This window comes from Melospiza melodia, chromosome 11, assembly GCF_035770615.1.
Source record: "Melospiza melodia melodia isolate bMelMel2 chromosome 11, bMelMel2.pri, whole genome shotgun sequence".
In the NCBI taxonomy this organism is placed as follows: Eukaryota; Metazoa; Chordata; class Aves; order Passeriformes; family Passerellidae; genus Melospiza; species Melospiza melodia.
Genome location: NC_086204.1, coordinates 24,283,099 through 24,299,641, shown reverse-complemented (window position 1 = coordinate 24,299,641; position 16,543 = coordinate 24,283,099). Strand labels below are relative to the sequence as shown.

General features: G+C 41.8%; 1 protein-coding gene across 5 annotated transcripts in view; it reads left to right on the top strand.

Annotated features, from left to right (window-relative positions):
- The window catches only part of LOC134423228 (BEN domain-containing protein 5-like), an 882,906-nt gene that overhangs the window by 786,602 nt on the left and 79,761 nt on the right, over nucleotides 1–16,543 (top strand). For all 5 annotated transcript variants that reach the window (XM_063166074.1, XM_063166072.1, XM_063166073.1 and 2 more), the window contains one exon: nucleotides 3,573–3,725. In XM_063166074.1, the coding sequence (XP_063022144.1) occupies nucleotides 3,573–3,725 (153 nt within the window). The remainder of the gene's footprint in view (nucleotides 1–3,572; nucleotides 3,726–16,543) is intronic.

Sequence of the window (16,543 nt, the reverse complement as noted above, 5' to 3'; positions counted from 1 at the left end):
GTAAGCACAAAGAAAAGGCACTTGAGAGAATTAAATTGCATGATGACTTTCAGAAGGCTTCTGAATCATTTTGCATTCTACCTCTAAAGCAGAAAATGATGAGTTTAATATCATATTGTAGGATGGAACTGGTAAGTCTCTCAGAAGGCAGCTCTGGCATCCAGAGCCGTTTGAGTCTAGTTATTCATTATTTTCTGCATAAAGAAAATGTGAATATGAGACTTTGAGCCATGTCTGAATCTATTCCCCCTCTCACTTGCAGGTGCTGCAGCAAGAGAAGCCCTGATGGCGTTGGGTTGTGATGTGTAGATATTGGCAGATACCCCTGGGGTATGGCAGCAGAGAGCAGTGGGTTAAGTGTGTTTGCATGTGCTCATGTAAATGCAAACATTTGTTTATTTACTTCATTCTCCCACTAAAGTTCTCCTATCTCCAAGAGCAACAATTTCAGGAGGTCACCTCTCTGCTGACTTTGCTGAAATTGCCATCAGTAGGTGACATTATATATTCCATAAAATGTTAATTCTGTGATCCTACCTGAATTGCTGGAGATTAGTAATTATGTCAAAATCTTCCAGAGAACCTCAACTGAAATATAAAACTTTATTCCCCTGCTTAAATTTGCTTAGGTGGCAGTGGGGGAAACAGTTCCTACTTGTAAAGCACCTATGAATATCTATGACTCTAAAGAGGAAGCAGAAATACAATTATTGTTCAGGAGCATAGCATAATTCTTGAGTGCCAACAAATTGTCTGCTGCTTGGTTCACCACTTGAGGCACGAGTTGGCAAACTTTTAATGTCCTAGTGGCTGTTATTGTCTATTTTAAGGCCACAATAACTTTGTGTCTGGGAATAAAAGGACTTTTTCCATTAGAAACTCATGTGTTTTATCAACAATGCACTGAATTATTTTGCTCTGTAATGGAGAATGCTGAACATGTTTCCCTTTGATAAAGTAATGAATGTGAGGAGGAGAAATGTGAAACACTGAAATGCTGTTCTGCTCGCACACAGCAGTGTCTGGAAGTAGTACATCTAACTAGCAATTACTCTAGCAATGTTTAAAAACATGCTGAATAGGATGGGCAGTTGCAAGTTTGGACTAAATTTAGTGCACAAGAATGTGTGAAATAGAGATTTTTATATGTTCAGTTGGAGGCTAAGGAACAAAGACCAGAAAAAAATTCCAGTTGAATAGTCATTGTGGGCTAACTTAGACAATTACTTTTTAATTAATTTGAAATGGATGACTTGGAAAATGTTTTTGAACACTTATTTGGGCGATGAGCTACCTGTTTAATGTCACAGCTTCCAAATAAGGGATCTGGAAGGTTCATCTTTAGGTGAAGGGGACATCTGTGAAGGACACCCTTCCCTTACAAATAACCACTGCAAGCAGATTATTTGAAAATGGTTTTGGTGAGCAAAAAAGATCTCCAAGGAAATTTCAGCACACCAGGAGACTTTCTAATATTCTCTGTGACACTTCTACCAACAATTTTTTTTGAGTGAAGGTCCTAGGAGAGTTTAGAAAATACTCCAGTGACACTGTGTTAGACTGGATAGCTTGATAATTGAATACTAAGCTGAGGCTCAGGTCACTCATGTTCTGCAGGTGAATTTCTTGCTGGATAGTGTGTGGAAAATTGTCTTAGCAATCTGCATCTCTGTTTGTGACCACCTTCTTTTGGAAACAACTTGAAAACCATCAATTAATAAGTACACCACGACATACCAGAAATCCTGCAGTTTACACCAGCAATTTTATTTGTCTTAAGTCACAAATTATTCTAGTCCATTGTTATATATCTCACTGTGCTTCTCGATTATTTTATGTTAGTAACTATGTTCCTATAAAGAATTCTATCTGGTTGTTCTAAAATAAGTATGACTTAGGTCACTGACTTCTGTGTGAAGGACATTCATGCTTTACAAATACCCAGTTTAACTAGATTATCTGCTCACTTCATCAAATCACTGTTTTGAGACTCTACAAGATGTTCTGTTTTATGGTGATATGCCAGTGTGCATCTGATCTCATCAAATTCTGTTTGTAATGGGGAAATTATCTCATGAAAATAGTATTACTTAATCTTGGTTTTTAATTTCTGTATGCTTGGAGAGGAAGAAAATCCTGTGTGGTGTTTCATCCTGTCAATGCTAATCTTTCTCCTCAGTGCTGTATCTCCAAATAGCAGATGTGTGCTTTATTGCAGGGCTGGTCCTCTATAGCACAGCAGAATGTTTTGGCAGGAGCAAACAATTTATTGTGTTAGAGTCAAACACAATCAAATGTTCCCTTTCCTATGAAGCATGGTCAGATATTGATATTGCATTAGCTAGCATTTTAACATAGCAGAGGCTTAATAAGATGCATTATTACTCTCTCTAGGTTGTTTAATTAAACTAAACAGTTGCTGGGTATTATACACTGGTTTTCTGCCAGGGGGAAAGTAAATCTGTATTATATTAGTGTCACATACCAAATGATGCCCAACCCAACCTGCCTTCCTGTCCCCCTGGAGTGCCCCATGGCTCAGGGCTCCCCAGCAGCCCAGCAAGCTTTGTGTGCAGGAGAGACTGGGGCTGCAGAGCTCCCTGATGTGTTTCAGTACAGGGAGAAGCTTCATGAGCATCCTGCTGCCAACAGAGCTCCTCTCCATCCCTCTGCTGAGGCAGGGACATGTGAGATCTGGGCACCAGGACAGCCCCAATGGCCCCATGCTGGCCAGGTGACAGGGATTTGCTTGTCATGTCATCTGTTCAGGTCCAGAGGTTGTAAGAATTTGGGGAATCATGGTAATTCAGTGGAATTTGCTCTGGTACCACTCCTTAGTGCTGCTGGTGGCACTGTGTGCAGGGATCCAGGTGAACATTCCCTCTTTCCCACTGGTGCCATGGGAAGGGTGTGGGCAGAGCAGGCACTTCTGTGCTGGGGGGTCCTGCTGTCTTCTTTTGAAGCAAGAGTTGGTGCAGAGTCCTGCACAAGCAGAGAGATATTCCAGTCATTTGCTTTGGAGAGTTTTTCTGTTGAGTTACTGCTGGAAAGGGGAGGAAGACAAAACATTTGCAGTATTTTCTCCTTCTACACAAGAAATAAACTGCACAGGAAATACTGGAGTCTTTTTTACACAATTTTGAGCCTGTTTCACCTGGCAGAAAGGAACATCTGCATAATTCAGTGCAGAACTGTGCAGAGATGGCAAAGCTATGACCAAATAATCGTGCTCTAGAACTGGAAGGTGCATATTTTTATCACTGGCAGTAAGCCCTGTATCACAATGAAGGATTGGCTCTATTTTGCACAGTGTCCTGTGCAGAATGTTCCAATATTCTCAAAAAAGACAAAGAAATGTCTGTCATGGTCCTTTGCTGTATTTCACATGCCCCCACAGAGAGGCAGGAAGGTTGTGTGCATCACAGTGAGATCTTCAGCGTGGCTCCCTGCTGCTGGCACCATGGATGGGCTCAAGAATGGCAGGACTGGATTTATGGGAGGCTTCACCTGCATAACTCAGTTATGATTTATCTCGTGCTGAATGTTTTGTTGTTGTTGTTTTCCCTCAACAGAAGATTAACCTGGAGTTCTATATCGACATCCATGCCCACTCCACCATGATGAATGGCTTCATGTATGGGAACATCTTTGAGGATGAGGAAAGATTTCAGAGACAGGCTGTTTTTCCCAAGCTACTCTGTCAGAATGCTGAAGACTTCTCTTATGTAAGTCAGTTTTTCTTAATTATCTTTTCCTAGTTTTTTGTTTTGTTGGGGTTTTTTTTTGTTTTCTTTTTTGCCTTTATGATAAATCTCTGGCTTTACTTGACTGAGTGAATTTTATTTCAGTACGAATAAAAGCTTACTTAAAAATTTTATTATTAGCTACCATCTTCCCTCTCAAATTGACCTTATCCAGCAGTGGTAAGTTGTGATCTTATGTATGTCATCAGACACATGAACAAAAGCAGGTTTTCCATCTTCTGTTTAATAACCTTTGGCTCTGAATTACTAGCACACCATGTCAGATCTTTTGTCTTTTGATCAAATGGATCAACTTTATCGTTCCAATGTTTATATTAATTTGTCAAAGATTTTACTTGTATACTCTAAATAATAATATGCTAGCAAATAGAAATAAAATTAATCACCTTGAAAGAAAAGGTTAGATAACATCTGTTGAAAGTTGTGGCAAAGAGAATGTATAATCCTGAAATTCTTTGATATTACCATAGAAAACTGTTCTGCAAGAGGATTTTCAATTGGCCAATACTTGCAGCTTGGAGAGTGGGAAAGGGGAAGTTGGGTTCAAGGAACAGCTTGTTCTTACCCTCAGTGATTGAGTTTCTGGTGTGCAACTGGTTGTTTCAAAAACACGTTAGGAGTAAGGGGCATTCACAGATCATAGCAATGAAAACCTGCAGTTGATAGGAGTTTAGAGATTCTGTGCTCAAGTGTGGGATTTCTCTCTGCTACTGTGGGAGATTAAGTGTTCCTCTTAGCACAAGCCTTGCTTGACAAAGGGAAAATCCTTGAGAAGATGATGCAGGAAATAGAAGCCAATAGCTAAATAAACGGCACAGTCTCTCCCTTTTGACTCTGGAGCAGAGTTCCACCCAGGTGCTACTGGCACTGGGTGCATTGAGGCTGGAAGCTTTTCCCCTGCCATCCCTCCAGGCCATTTTTCCAATGTCTCACATGTGTGAAGTGACGACATGTCCCCAAGTAGGAAGGTCTGTTTTCTTGTTTCCAGCCTCCAGCCATGTGGGTTATGTGACTCGTTGAAAATATCAGGTGAAGAGAGGAAAGGAATCCAAAATGGGGGGGAGAAATGTGCTGAAGGTTTAAAATAGTGTATGTAAATATGCCCTACTGCCTGCTCAAAGGGAAGGGGGGAAGTGCATCGTTAACATTACCAGGCTGGTGTTTGAAAGTGTGGGAATGGACCACTGTTGTTACTAATGAATTTTCCAAAGCTTCAGGAGGTCTCATTTACATTGTATGCTGCTGTGGCCATTTGTTGGGATTATAATACTTCAACAGCAGCACTTCAAGTGAAAACTGGCGGCTGCATGAAGTGTTGTCCATAATTGACTAGCTCCATGTCTTCACACAGCACAGAGACAATGTTCCATTATGTTATCCATTGACAGTATCATTGAAAAGATTACTCTCCTTAAAGCATCTGTCAACCTTGATTGATTTACAAGGGACAAAGCGCTGAAAAGGTTTGAAGTGCGGGTACAATTTTTGCCACCGTTTAGCATACATAATGGTTCTCCTTTGATGTCAAAAGCTCATCTTCTATTAATAATGCAGAGGGCTTTTGAATGCAGGCTACTTGTATGGAGTTCCACACTAATAACCTACTTGCTGTGAAATGGGATTCACTTTGGAGAAGCAGTCATTTGGGTTTTACATGTTCGGAATGAATCCCAACTCAAAGGGATTTCTTTCAGCGCTCTGCGTGATTGCAGCTGAGCCCGGCACGGGTTAGGGAAGGCAGGCAAATCCTCCTCTGCTCCTCCAGCCAAGAATCTGGCAGGAATCACACAGCCAGATGCAAAGGAGCATGAACAACAAGCCTGAGATGATGCGATCAAATGCCTTGTGCCGTTTCGTCTGGCAATCTTCTATTAATTTACTTTAGAGTGCATTTCATGCCTGGGCTGCTTTCTTCACCTGTCATTGCCAATAGGCCTTTTTATTGAAATGACAGTATCCAAGGGAGGTTGGTGATTAGAGTAGGGGATGGATAGGGGATTTGTACCCACATGCCTGTTACAGGACCAAAGGAGAGTCACCCAGTGTCTCTGTGCCCTGTCTGCTGGGCAGAACTCGTGACCCCACAGCTCTCTGGAAGGCTGACTGTGGTTCAGAGGCATAAGTTGTGAAAGGGACCAGAAATTCCTCATTGGTACATGACTTCAGAAAACAGAGGCCTTCCTTTGGTTTAGCTGTCAGCATGAGAAAAGGAAAGTGGAAGAAAGGCTAGGATGTTTTGATGTTTGATGCTCCCAAATAAGTACATGAGACGTTCTTGGGCAGCTGCCTGGGCAAAAGGGACAAAAATCTTTAAGGAAAACATTTTATATTTTCAATGTTTAAGAAAGATATTTTTAAACACTGGGGAGTAAATGTAATCCATATTAAAGCTCTAACAGTGAAAGCTGGCATGCTCTTTTGAAAGGCTGACTCACTGTGTTTTAGGAGCAGCTGTTGACACCATGTCTGAGTGCATTACACATCAGCCATGGCTTGGAGTAGTTGCAGTTTTTGTAGGGATGTTCTTCATTTGACCTTTCTTGTTGGGGAGAGTGGATTAGTCATAAGGACCAGACTTGAGCGTTTGAGCATTTCAAGAACCTGCTAGTCTTAGAGGTGGCTAACTTTGACCTCTGTGACAGAATGAGAGGACACCATCTGTTCTCTCTGGTTCGTTTAAAAGAAACAACTGCAGCCATTCTTGGGTGGCTTTATCACTTTGCAAAGATTGCTTTTCTTTTCAGTTAAAGGATAAAAACCAGGCAGAGGTATTTGGCCTGATCCAGTCAGTTTGGTTTCTTTTTTTTTTTCCTTTAGACAGTGAACTGGTAGCACTTGGGATACATTTGAATTCTCATTTAATTTTCTTGTATTCAGCCTCCCAGCAGACAACCTTCCTTATAAACACTGTTTGACCTCTGTGTGCCAGAGTTAGCCAAAGACCCTGAAAAAAACTTGGGGTGCCATTATGCTGGGTAAGTGCTGAGGAATTCTACAGCCCTAAAAGCTTCCAGTCATGCTGAGAAAGACATAACAAATGGATGAGAAATAATTTGCTTGAAGAAATTGGAGAATAAAACTTGGATGTCCCAAGAGCAAGTCTTGTTTCTTTGTCAGCAGTTCCCTGTTTTATATCATGCTCACACTCAAGAGTGAAGTCTCTAGACAGCAACCCACCAAGTTTCCTTTAGGGAAGCATGTTCTTAACTCCAATGCCATAACACTGTCACCTAAAACATATTTTAGAGACTCTCATTGTCTCAGCAATATGAGAAGATGCAAATATTGAATGATTTGCACTAGTACTTTTTGTGGTGTTTTGTTCAGTTGTTTTTGGTTTTTTTAGTTTGGATATCAAACACAGAGCAACGAAGAAAAACATTTTAATCTCTTTATATCTTCTGCTGACTTTCTTTCTTCGATCCACAAACTCCAGGTCTGCTGTTCTCATACTCACAGCATACCCCCATCCAATCTTTCTTAGGGAAAATGTGTTTGTTCCAGCAAACCTCCTCCATCCTATGGCAGCCTCTCTGGGCTGTTATGATTTACCCTGGCTGGACACCTCCCTCTGAAGGCAGTGGTGGTGCAAATGCTTGAGGCAGTAATATGAGCACTGAATGATCAAATCCCTATAATCTGTTCTGAAATAACAAAAACCCCAGCTTGTATGTGGCTGGGCAAGGAAGAGGAAGCGGTAGAAAAGTTGCCTGGAATTTATCCTGAAGTAAAATCCATACTCACTTGCATCACCCCCTCCTAAGTGCTTCTCTGCTGTTTTGGTAAAAAAAGACTCTTCTCCCAGAATGGCAAAAGCTGCTGTGTTCAGGTAGGTTTTGTTAATGTCATGCAAGCTTAACAGATCTACTCAGAAATCTCTTAAAACCTGAGCACAACAAATGATCCTGCCTCCTTTTTTTGCAGTCTTGTACCAAGGCATATGCAGGAAGACAAATACAGCTATTATATGCTTTAGCACCCCTCTGGGATGCATTCCTGCTTGCTGCTTCTTGGACGTGTTGCTCCATAAATTTATTTATTTGTTTGTTTGTTTGTTTGTTTATTTATTCTGGGGGCTGGGTGAGCCAAGACAGGAAATTTATTTATTTATTTATTTATTTATTTATTTATTTATTTATTTATTTATTTATTTATTGTTTCTGGTGGCACAGGGAGCAGACTGTAAAGTCTGTCCTTCTCAGTGTTATAGGCTTTGGTCTCACAAGGACTCTGCCTTTTGGAGAGTCTCAGTGAAATGAAACTGTTCCATTATGTTGTGCTGCACCAGTTCACCCTTCCTTGTGTACAGAGGATTGAATTTGTATTGAAAATAGAAGGAGGGTGGGGGATGTGTTGGAACAAATGGATTTTCTTTCAGTACCTTCTTGCCCTGTTGTTTGTGCATGCAGGAGTTGACAGCCCCTTCTCCATCCCCACACAGGTAGAAATTTAGAATGTACACAGAATAAACAAGATTTCATAGCAATTTTATGGTTTATTTTCAAAGACCAACATTACTCTTACCTAATGTCAACGTGCTGGGAGCAGGTGACAGCCTCCCAGAGCAGCAGCAATGAAAGGAAATGCTCTAGGTTCTCCTGCAAGCTGCCCCTCATGCTGAGCATCACAAATCCCCTCAGATGGGACAAACTGTGCTGTGCAGGAGGGACAGGGAGGTAGTAAAGAACTGACACCTGTCCCTGTTGAAGGATATCTTTTTGGGTATTATCCTCTTAGCCACATGATATTTTAATGTATGTAGAATACACCTCTGGCTCAGAGAGCTGTCCTGGGGCAGTGAGAGAGCCAAGAAGGAGTGTGAGCAATGAGCTGAACTGTGTTGCTCTGGGAGCAGCATCCTGTCCCACCTCAGGAAGGTTGTGATCCCCTGATTTAGGCCTGCAAGTGAGGACAACTCTTTGCCATGGAGAAAAACACTTTTTTCTGCAAACTATTCAAAGCAACTGGGTGCATGATGGCTGTATTTTCCTTTTTGCTTCTCATTGTCCTAGTTTTCTGTCATTTGTATAAATGATTATGAAAGCACTCCCAGGAGACCACGCTCACGCTCATAAAAGTATTGTAAAGAGAAGCATTGCAGGCTATTGCTAGAGGCTATTTTATTGTATATTTTGAGGAAATGTCTCGTTTTCTACTGACAAATGGAGAAAGTGAGAGCTCCAGAGACTTGAGTTATTTTCTAAACAGTGTGATTGTTCTGTAGAGCTTAGCCTAGGAAATGCCACCATTGCCATCTTTGGGGGAGGAGGTGCTCTGAGAAGCAGAGGCTGCTGTTAGTAAAAAAAAAGGGGGAAAAGCATTCCTTCATTATTAACCTGACACATTTCAGATCCCCTACTTGTGTGCATCACTGGTCACTGCTTGGGTGGGCTCATAAAAGGGAGAGAAGGCCCAGCCTAACCGTGGGTAATGGGTGACAGGGTAATGTTTGAGTAGGTGACATTGTCACTTGTGGTGATGGGGAGATGCAGGCTCACTAAAGCAGGAGCTGAGGGGACCTGAGGAAGGATATTTTGGGATATACACTCTGAGTGTGTGTGTTGAGGATGGCAGATCCAGTAACAAAGAACTCTGAGGTTTGCTTTGAGGGTAGGATGTGGTGGAATCTGCCTCCTCCTCTTGTTCTTTCCAGGTGGGCTGTGATGGGCTGCCCAGCTCTGTAGGAAAAGCCTTGCCCAGCTCTGTGAAGGTCTCAGGCCACCTCCACCCTGCAGGTGTTGTTTAAGGAGCTGTCCCTCAGGAGAGCTGCTGGTTTGATTTGGATTCCAGTCGTGTTAGTGCTGAGCTAAAGCCAGCAAACTCAATGAACAACTTCAGAGCTGTAGCACTGGGGAAGTGGGAGCTGGGAGTACAGCCAGTTTAGGGGCACGTGGGGAAGGATTCTGGGGAATGGGAAATGCAGGCCAGACCCCTGCACTGGTGCTGGTTCAAGGTGCAGAGCACATATATTAATGAGCAGTAAAAAGTGCAGCTATTGTACTTCTCACAGGTGAACAGCTGAAACCCTGAAGCGTGAGAGCCAGTTTCTTTTCTAGCTGCGGAATTTCTTTTTTAAAAAAAAAGAACTAATTTGGTACTTTTGGTCTTGAGGCATAAACTGAGAGCTTATAAAGCTCCCTCCTTCTAACACCTCTCCTAATGACCATGCAAATATGTGTTTTTATCAGGAAACTTAAGCAGGCATGACTGAAGGACACTTGGGAGGGGAAAAGATCTGGTATTCCTGCACTGCACATTAGAGGGATAATGAAGCCCCTCGGGGAGCAGATGTGTGTGTGGTGACAATGTACCTTTAAACTGTTATTCCTCTGAGGAGAATTGCACTTTAAAGCCTGAGAATGTAGTGCTAGGCAGGTTGTGTTCATGGTACTCCTACAACAGTGATGCTACCTCTAGAAAAGGGTGATTGCTTTCCATTGAGCAGGAGGAAAAAGGAAAAAAGAAACAGGGAGGGGAATTATTAAAAATCTTTTAGGGCTTGAGGCTGTTTGGTCTTTAAGGTTCAGTTTTAGGTATTTTCACCTTCATGGTGCAGGTCAATCTATTCCAGGGCTCCTCTGCCTGCCTTTCCTCAGACTTCAGCAAATCAAACTCTAGATCAGAGAATATTCCCCAGCTAACCCAGACTTTTCTGCCCACCTCAGTGTTTCCTACCAGGCACAGAAGTTATGGAAATGCTGTCAACTGCAGAGCCTTCTGTGAGAGTGAGTGAGCCCTATTCACAGGAATTATCAGTCCAATGTGCCTGTTCCTACAGGACCTGGAAAAGCCTCAAACAATGGAATTCCTCTTTGAAATGATCCTGAACTTTTCTAAAACTCCTCTTCCCAGATTTCAGTAGTCACAATTGGTTTTGAGATGAAATAAGTTTTCTTTCTGTGTATCAGAAACATGGCTAAGCTGCAAGGTGAGATGAATTGTGGAGTAATTTTGAGCTCTGTTCCCATTCCATCACACCTCTGCTCCCAGAATCCTTCCTCTTTGCCTGCTCCCTCCTTCAGATCAGCTGTCTGCTTTGGGGATTGATGCTGACTGCAGCTTGTTAAATAAATTGGAAGAAGCCTGCCTGGTAGCAGCCTCCCAAATGCCATCATTTCCAAGTCTCCAGACCCAGCTGGTATGGAGTTGGTGTTAGCCTATCACAAAAACCACCAAAACAAATACCCAAAAAAACCCCAAACCACACCAGCACATCTACTTTCCAGTCTGTAACAGAGTTAGGAGAGTTAAGCTGGCTTTTGAAGTGAGAAGTTTGCTCAGTGCTTCCAGAGAAGTAAGGAGGTGAAGTTTTGCTTGTAGCACGGTTTGGCAGGGTCAAAGCCGTGACAGCTGGACACACCGTGGCAGGAATCAGCTCTGTCTGTGGCAAAGATGCCAAAGCCAGTACATTTCTGTGCCCTTTCTCAAACTTTTGCAGACTTCAATAAAGCATTCTAGAAAATGAGAGAGAGTGAGTTATAGCTGATACTGTAAAACTGCTCTCTGAGATGTATTTGACACTGCCTGGGCTCAAGTCCATTTCCCACTGGCACGTCTGTTCTACCTTGATGACAACTGCGCCATTCCTTTATTCCTAGAGCACTAACTTTTTTATTATCTTTTTTTTTTTTTTTTTCCCACACCTGGCACTGAGTTGAGGGCTCATAGAGGTCAGACCTGCTTTGGGAAAAAACCTTTCTCTTCATCTATAACAGCAGCATCAGCAGCCAGCTCTGGTGATGCTGTAAATCAGTCCTGATTACACCCAGCCATTGCTGGTGGGGTGGTGATCACTGAAGAACATGAAACAACTTGTATGCATAATCCCAGTTTACCCCAGCAGGTAAAGTGTTTATTTCTTATCTGTAGAATGAGCAGAATGTGGGCAGTTTTGCTGGGTTTGGAGTGGGGTATTTTAGGAGTGGTTAGGCTCAGCTGTGAAACACAGCTATGGAAATGGCATAGGCTGACCCAGCATATTTTTAATTGTATGTTGCAATATGAAACTATTCTCTAATTATGAATCCTCTTCGTGTTTTTGTCTCTGCTTTTCTCCAGGAAAGATTCCTAACATAATTTTATGATTTTTGAGTATTCAGTTGCACATGCTACATCCTATTGTAGAACCCTTCCTGGACCTACATTGTCTATGTACATATTAGAAACTTTAGGGAAGATCTCTTTATTTTGAGTTTCATGCAGGTACTTTCTTTGTGAGGAGAAGTGATCATCTGGGAATCAAAATCTGTGCGCACTAGAGCTCAGATTTTTGAAGATATATGCAGTTTGCTACTTCCTTCCACAGGCACATCCATAATCAGTTGTGTTGCAAGAGATGTGAACAGCTGGTAAAAATCTCTCTCTTGAATTTCAGGAACCTCCGTGGACCTTGCTATGCCAGAATTTCATCTTCTGCATTCTGTCAAAGCCTGTGACCAGATTTCTGCCTGGTTGGCATTTTTCTGAATGCCTTCTACTTTTTTTTCTTTTCTTGCTAGGATGGGGAAACACCTTAGGATTGGTCATAAATGATGCGCAGTCCGTATCCTGGATCCCATGTTAGGAACCTGGCAAGATCTGATTTACACTGTGGTCATACCTTGCTCCTTTCTTCTTAATGTGCTGAGCAATTTCAGAAGATGACAAAGATTCATTCCCCAGAAAAGTTCTGGATGACAAGGTCCCTTTGTCCTGCCATCAGTGAAAGGGAGAATGAAGCTCCTATTCATCACTGGCTGGACACAGCCTGCTTGACATTTCATCCCTTTTTGTTATCCCTTCTTCCACGCCAGATTGGATCCAGTTTTAGTGGCGTTTGCCTCCAATTTCTCCTTTTGTGCAGCCTGAGGTTCTCAGGTGCTGAAGCAGGCCCAGTCTCCTCTGAGACCTCTCTGAGGAGGAGACCCCGCCAGCCAATGTTCCCACCATGCATGGCCACTCAGAATCCAAGCCCATCAGGGCTGAAAAGGGTACATGGGGCAAATTCAGTCTCAGATGTGTGAGAAATGTCCCTCTTTGCCTTTTGGAGCCAGTCTTGTGACTGCCAGAGGCACACAGAGGCAATCAGCACACTGTAAACATGGACTGCCCAGTGTGTTCATTCCGGTTGTGACGGTGCTCACAGGGGTCTGAGGATGAGGGAAGAGACGAGGATCTGACTCCATGTTTCAGAAGGCTTGGTTTATTATTTTATAATATATTGTATTAAAACTATACTAAAAGAATAGAAGAAAGGATTGCATTAGAAGGCTAGCTAAGAATAGAAAAATAAAGAATAATAACAAAAGCTTCTGTCTCGGACAGAGAGTCCGAGCCAGCTGACTGTGATTGGCCATTGATTAGAAACAACCACATGAGACCAATCACAGATGCACCTGTTGCATTCCACAGCAGCAGATAATCACTGTTTACATTTTGTTCCTGAGGCCTCTCAGCTTCTCAGGAGGAAAATCCTAAGGAAAAGATTTTTCATAAAATGTATCTGTGACACCGGTCACGGTTAGTGGGAAGGTGGAGCAGTGCTGAGGAGCCAAGAGCATCCCTCAGGCCTGTGGGAGCTGCCCAGGCTGTGGAGCTCACAAACTGCCTACCAGGGGGCTGAATTCACTCAGGAGACACACTGTGGGGCACCAGCCTTACTGGACCACTGAGTGTCCTTACAGGGATTCTGTAAGGGCCAAGGGCCAAGATCCTTTTCTGCTTTGAAATCACTCCAAAAAGAATTTACATGCTTTTTTTTTTTTTTTTTTTTTTTTTTTTTCTTATTTCCTTCCACACATCTTTGTCTGCTGCAATGCCTGAATAAGGCCCAGTTGGTTCCCAAATGTCTCTGTACTGCCTGGCTGTTCCCTGCCATTCCCAGCAGGGAAACTGGTCACACAGTTTGGCACTCAGCACAGCATGGGGAGGAGGAATGAAGTCTGGTAGGGAGGCCTGGGGAAGCTGCCACTAATGGCTGATGTGTAGAGAGACACTCCTTGAGGCTCCCAAATGTGTTTGAAATCTGTTTTTTCTGGTGAGTTTCTTTCCACCAGAAAGTAAGGGAATCCTTCACCCTTCCTTCTCTGCTCTTTTTACACTGGATTTCTTGGCATCTTCTAGTTCTGTGGATAGCTATTTGTTCACTGAATTTCCTCACACCAGCTGGGAAGCAAAGTCCTTCTGTGAGCTTTAATGTATCTGTGTGTTTTAATAATGCATTACTGTTGATTTTATACAAATATCACTATTTAAGAACTTCAAAGTCTTTGGTGTTCCCCCCACCCTGCAGACTGTGCTTCTCACTGCTGCTGTTGTTAACACTCCCATGCGTTTCAGCCTTGGAGAAATAAATATTTGTTTAGCTGTTCTCCTGCTGTGCCTGCTCAGTGCATTTGTTTAATGATGACTTCAGTTTGGCTTTGCAAAGGGGTTTAGGGAAATAGATTCTCCCAGAAAAGCAAGAGACTCATTTGCAGACAACTTTCCCTGTGTTTTTGCCCTCCTCTTGCCGCCCCCACCCCTTGTTTCCCCAAATTAGGGTTTGATTAAATAAATGTGCATGGGCAAAACTTCAAGATCAGCTGTGGTGAGGAGTCAAAGTTTTGCCGGTTGTTTTAATTTTTTTTCCCCACTGCCTTTATCTTGAGCTAAAACAGTGAGTAGAAGGTCAGACTCAGCAAGTACCTGCTGCTCTTTCTTGTCATTACCTAAATTTTCTTTTATCTGTAGTTTTCTTTTTCTCCTGCAAAATATCAAATCATATTTTGGCTTATAATACTCTCTTTACAGCCTGGTCCAAGCTGCTGTTTTAGAACATGTATTTGTTATGTTCTACCCCAACCTTCTTGAGTCAAATGAGAGATTTTATCTTTTACCCAAGACACCAAGTTGGCTTATGCCATCAGATTTTTGTTTTTTTCAAAATGAGGACAATTATAACCTGAAAAATCTACATTTGGGTACCTAAATGAAGGGTCAGTTTTTATTCCTGGCAATTCATTACCACTTGGCAAATAAATAACAGAGGAATTTATTAATGCTTTGCCATTTCAAGTAATTTTGGACAGCTGAAACTGAAACTCTTCTATTAAACAAATACTCAGAAAAAGAAAAAGGAACACAGTCCCTCACCCCCCAAAATAAAACCCAAAGCCCCAAGCTCCGTGAAATAGCATTATAAAAATTCAAACTCTGAAAAGTTGTTAATTTTGGTGGGGTTTTTTGTTTGTTTGTTTTTTACCATTTATGTAACTGTCTTGATAATGTTTAAACTACTTATGCCTCCCTTTTTAAATACAGCAAATACAATTTTGCCAATAACTAGATTCAACTTCTTCTAGAAAGCAAAAACCACTTCAGTGAAGTAACACAACCGACTCTCTCTCCATATATTTCCAGCTGACAAGGTTTTAGCCTATTGCAGATTTTTTTTATTATTATTATGCTTTAGTGCATGACCAGGCACTTGTGTGGCTGAGTTTCATCTGACTACAATCACTCTGGCCCTCAAAGTCATCCCACTGCTTTTTTATTTGTATGATATTCAGAACCTCCTCCATAATGATGATTCATTCCACAGTGTGTCATCAGCAAATTTTGTTGGCATGCTCCTCCTTTGCCGTGCCAAGAACTGTGATGAAAATATTATGTAAGATTCATCTCAAGAATCATCTATTAGGAATTCTACTCATAACTTTCTTTTTAGCCTGATTAAGATAATGGGAAGTAGGAGAAGGATTTCATGTGCAAACTGTATCCCAAAACCACCAACTGTACTCAGCAGATACTTGTACAATTTGTTTTCAACAGAGTTGATGAGATTCCATAATCTTCTCAAATGTTCCATATCAGTAACTGAGTCTCCTACTCACTGAAGTACTTCTATCCCTAATGTCTTCCCTGAGTCACCTCCTCCCACATTTTCCTTGTTTTTCCTGTGCCAAATACAGCCTCAGAATTAGCTTAGTCCCTTTGTGAGTGATGCCTCTGCACACAAAGCCCAATATCCTGTCCTGAGCCATTTGTTTTCCTGTTCCTTTGTTTCCACCAGCAGCTGATGCTCTCATGCATTAAAAGTTCCACTGCAGGCATTTGTTTGAACAAGGAGCACCTTCACCTTCCACTGAAGCTGGTGCTCACTTGGCTCAGGAAGCAATCCCCTGAGCATGATCATCTTCCTCTGCTTCTGAAATTTAACTGAGGCCAAAGCTTCCCTCTGCCTCAGGATCTCAGTGGCCTTTTGAAGGTTTATTTTGCTGGAATCCAGAGAACATTCCCTCTTGTAGACCTCTTAAAGTATTTTATCCCGTATATCAAATTAACAGTTAATTTTCCCAGCATTCCTTATGAGTGCTTTGCTCCCTCTCCCACAGGTATTCAGAATATCCTACAGGCTTCTGCTATGTAATTTGGCAGAAATTATATGATATCTACATAGGAAAATGCATTCTGTGTACAAATTACCACAAAGTTAAATATTATGTTACCAAAAAGACAACAAGTTGCATTTGGAAACATCTATATATAATGCTAATAAGAAACCCAATTCCATTTTATTCTAATTAAACTGGAAAACCTTCCTTTTTACAACATGAGAGAGATTTCAAGACATTCAGAATGTTAATAAACCCACAGGTATTTCTGCTTTTTTCTGCTTTTTTCCTGTTATACAGTATTTATCAAGAGTTGTTGCTCATTTCAGTATTAACCTGATTTTCTCAGTCTAGAGAAGTTCAGTATTTTGAACCATTGCATCCCATTTCTTAAATACACAGGAAATTTTCTTTTCCCAGTTTTGG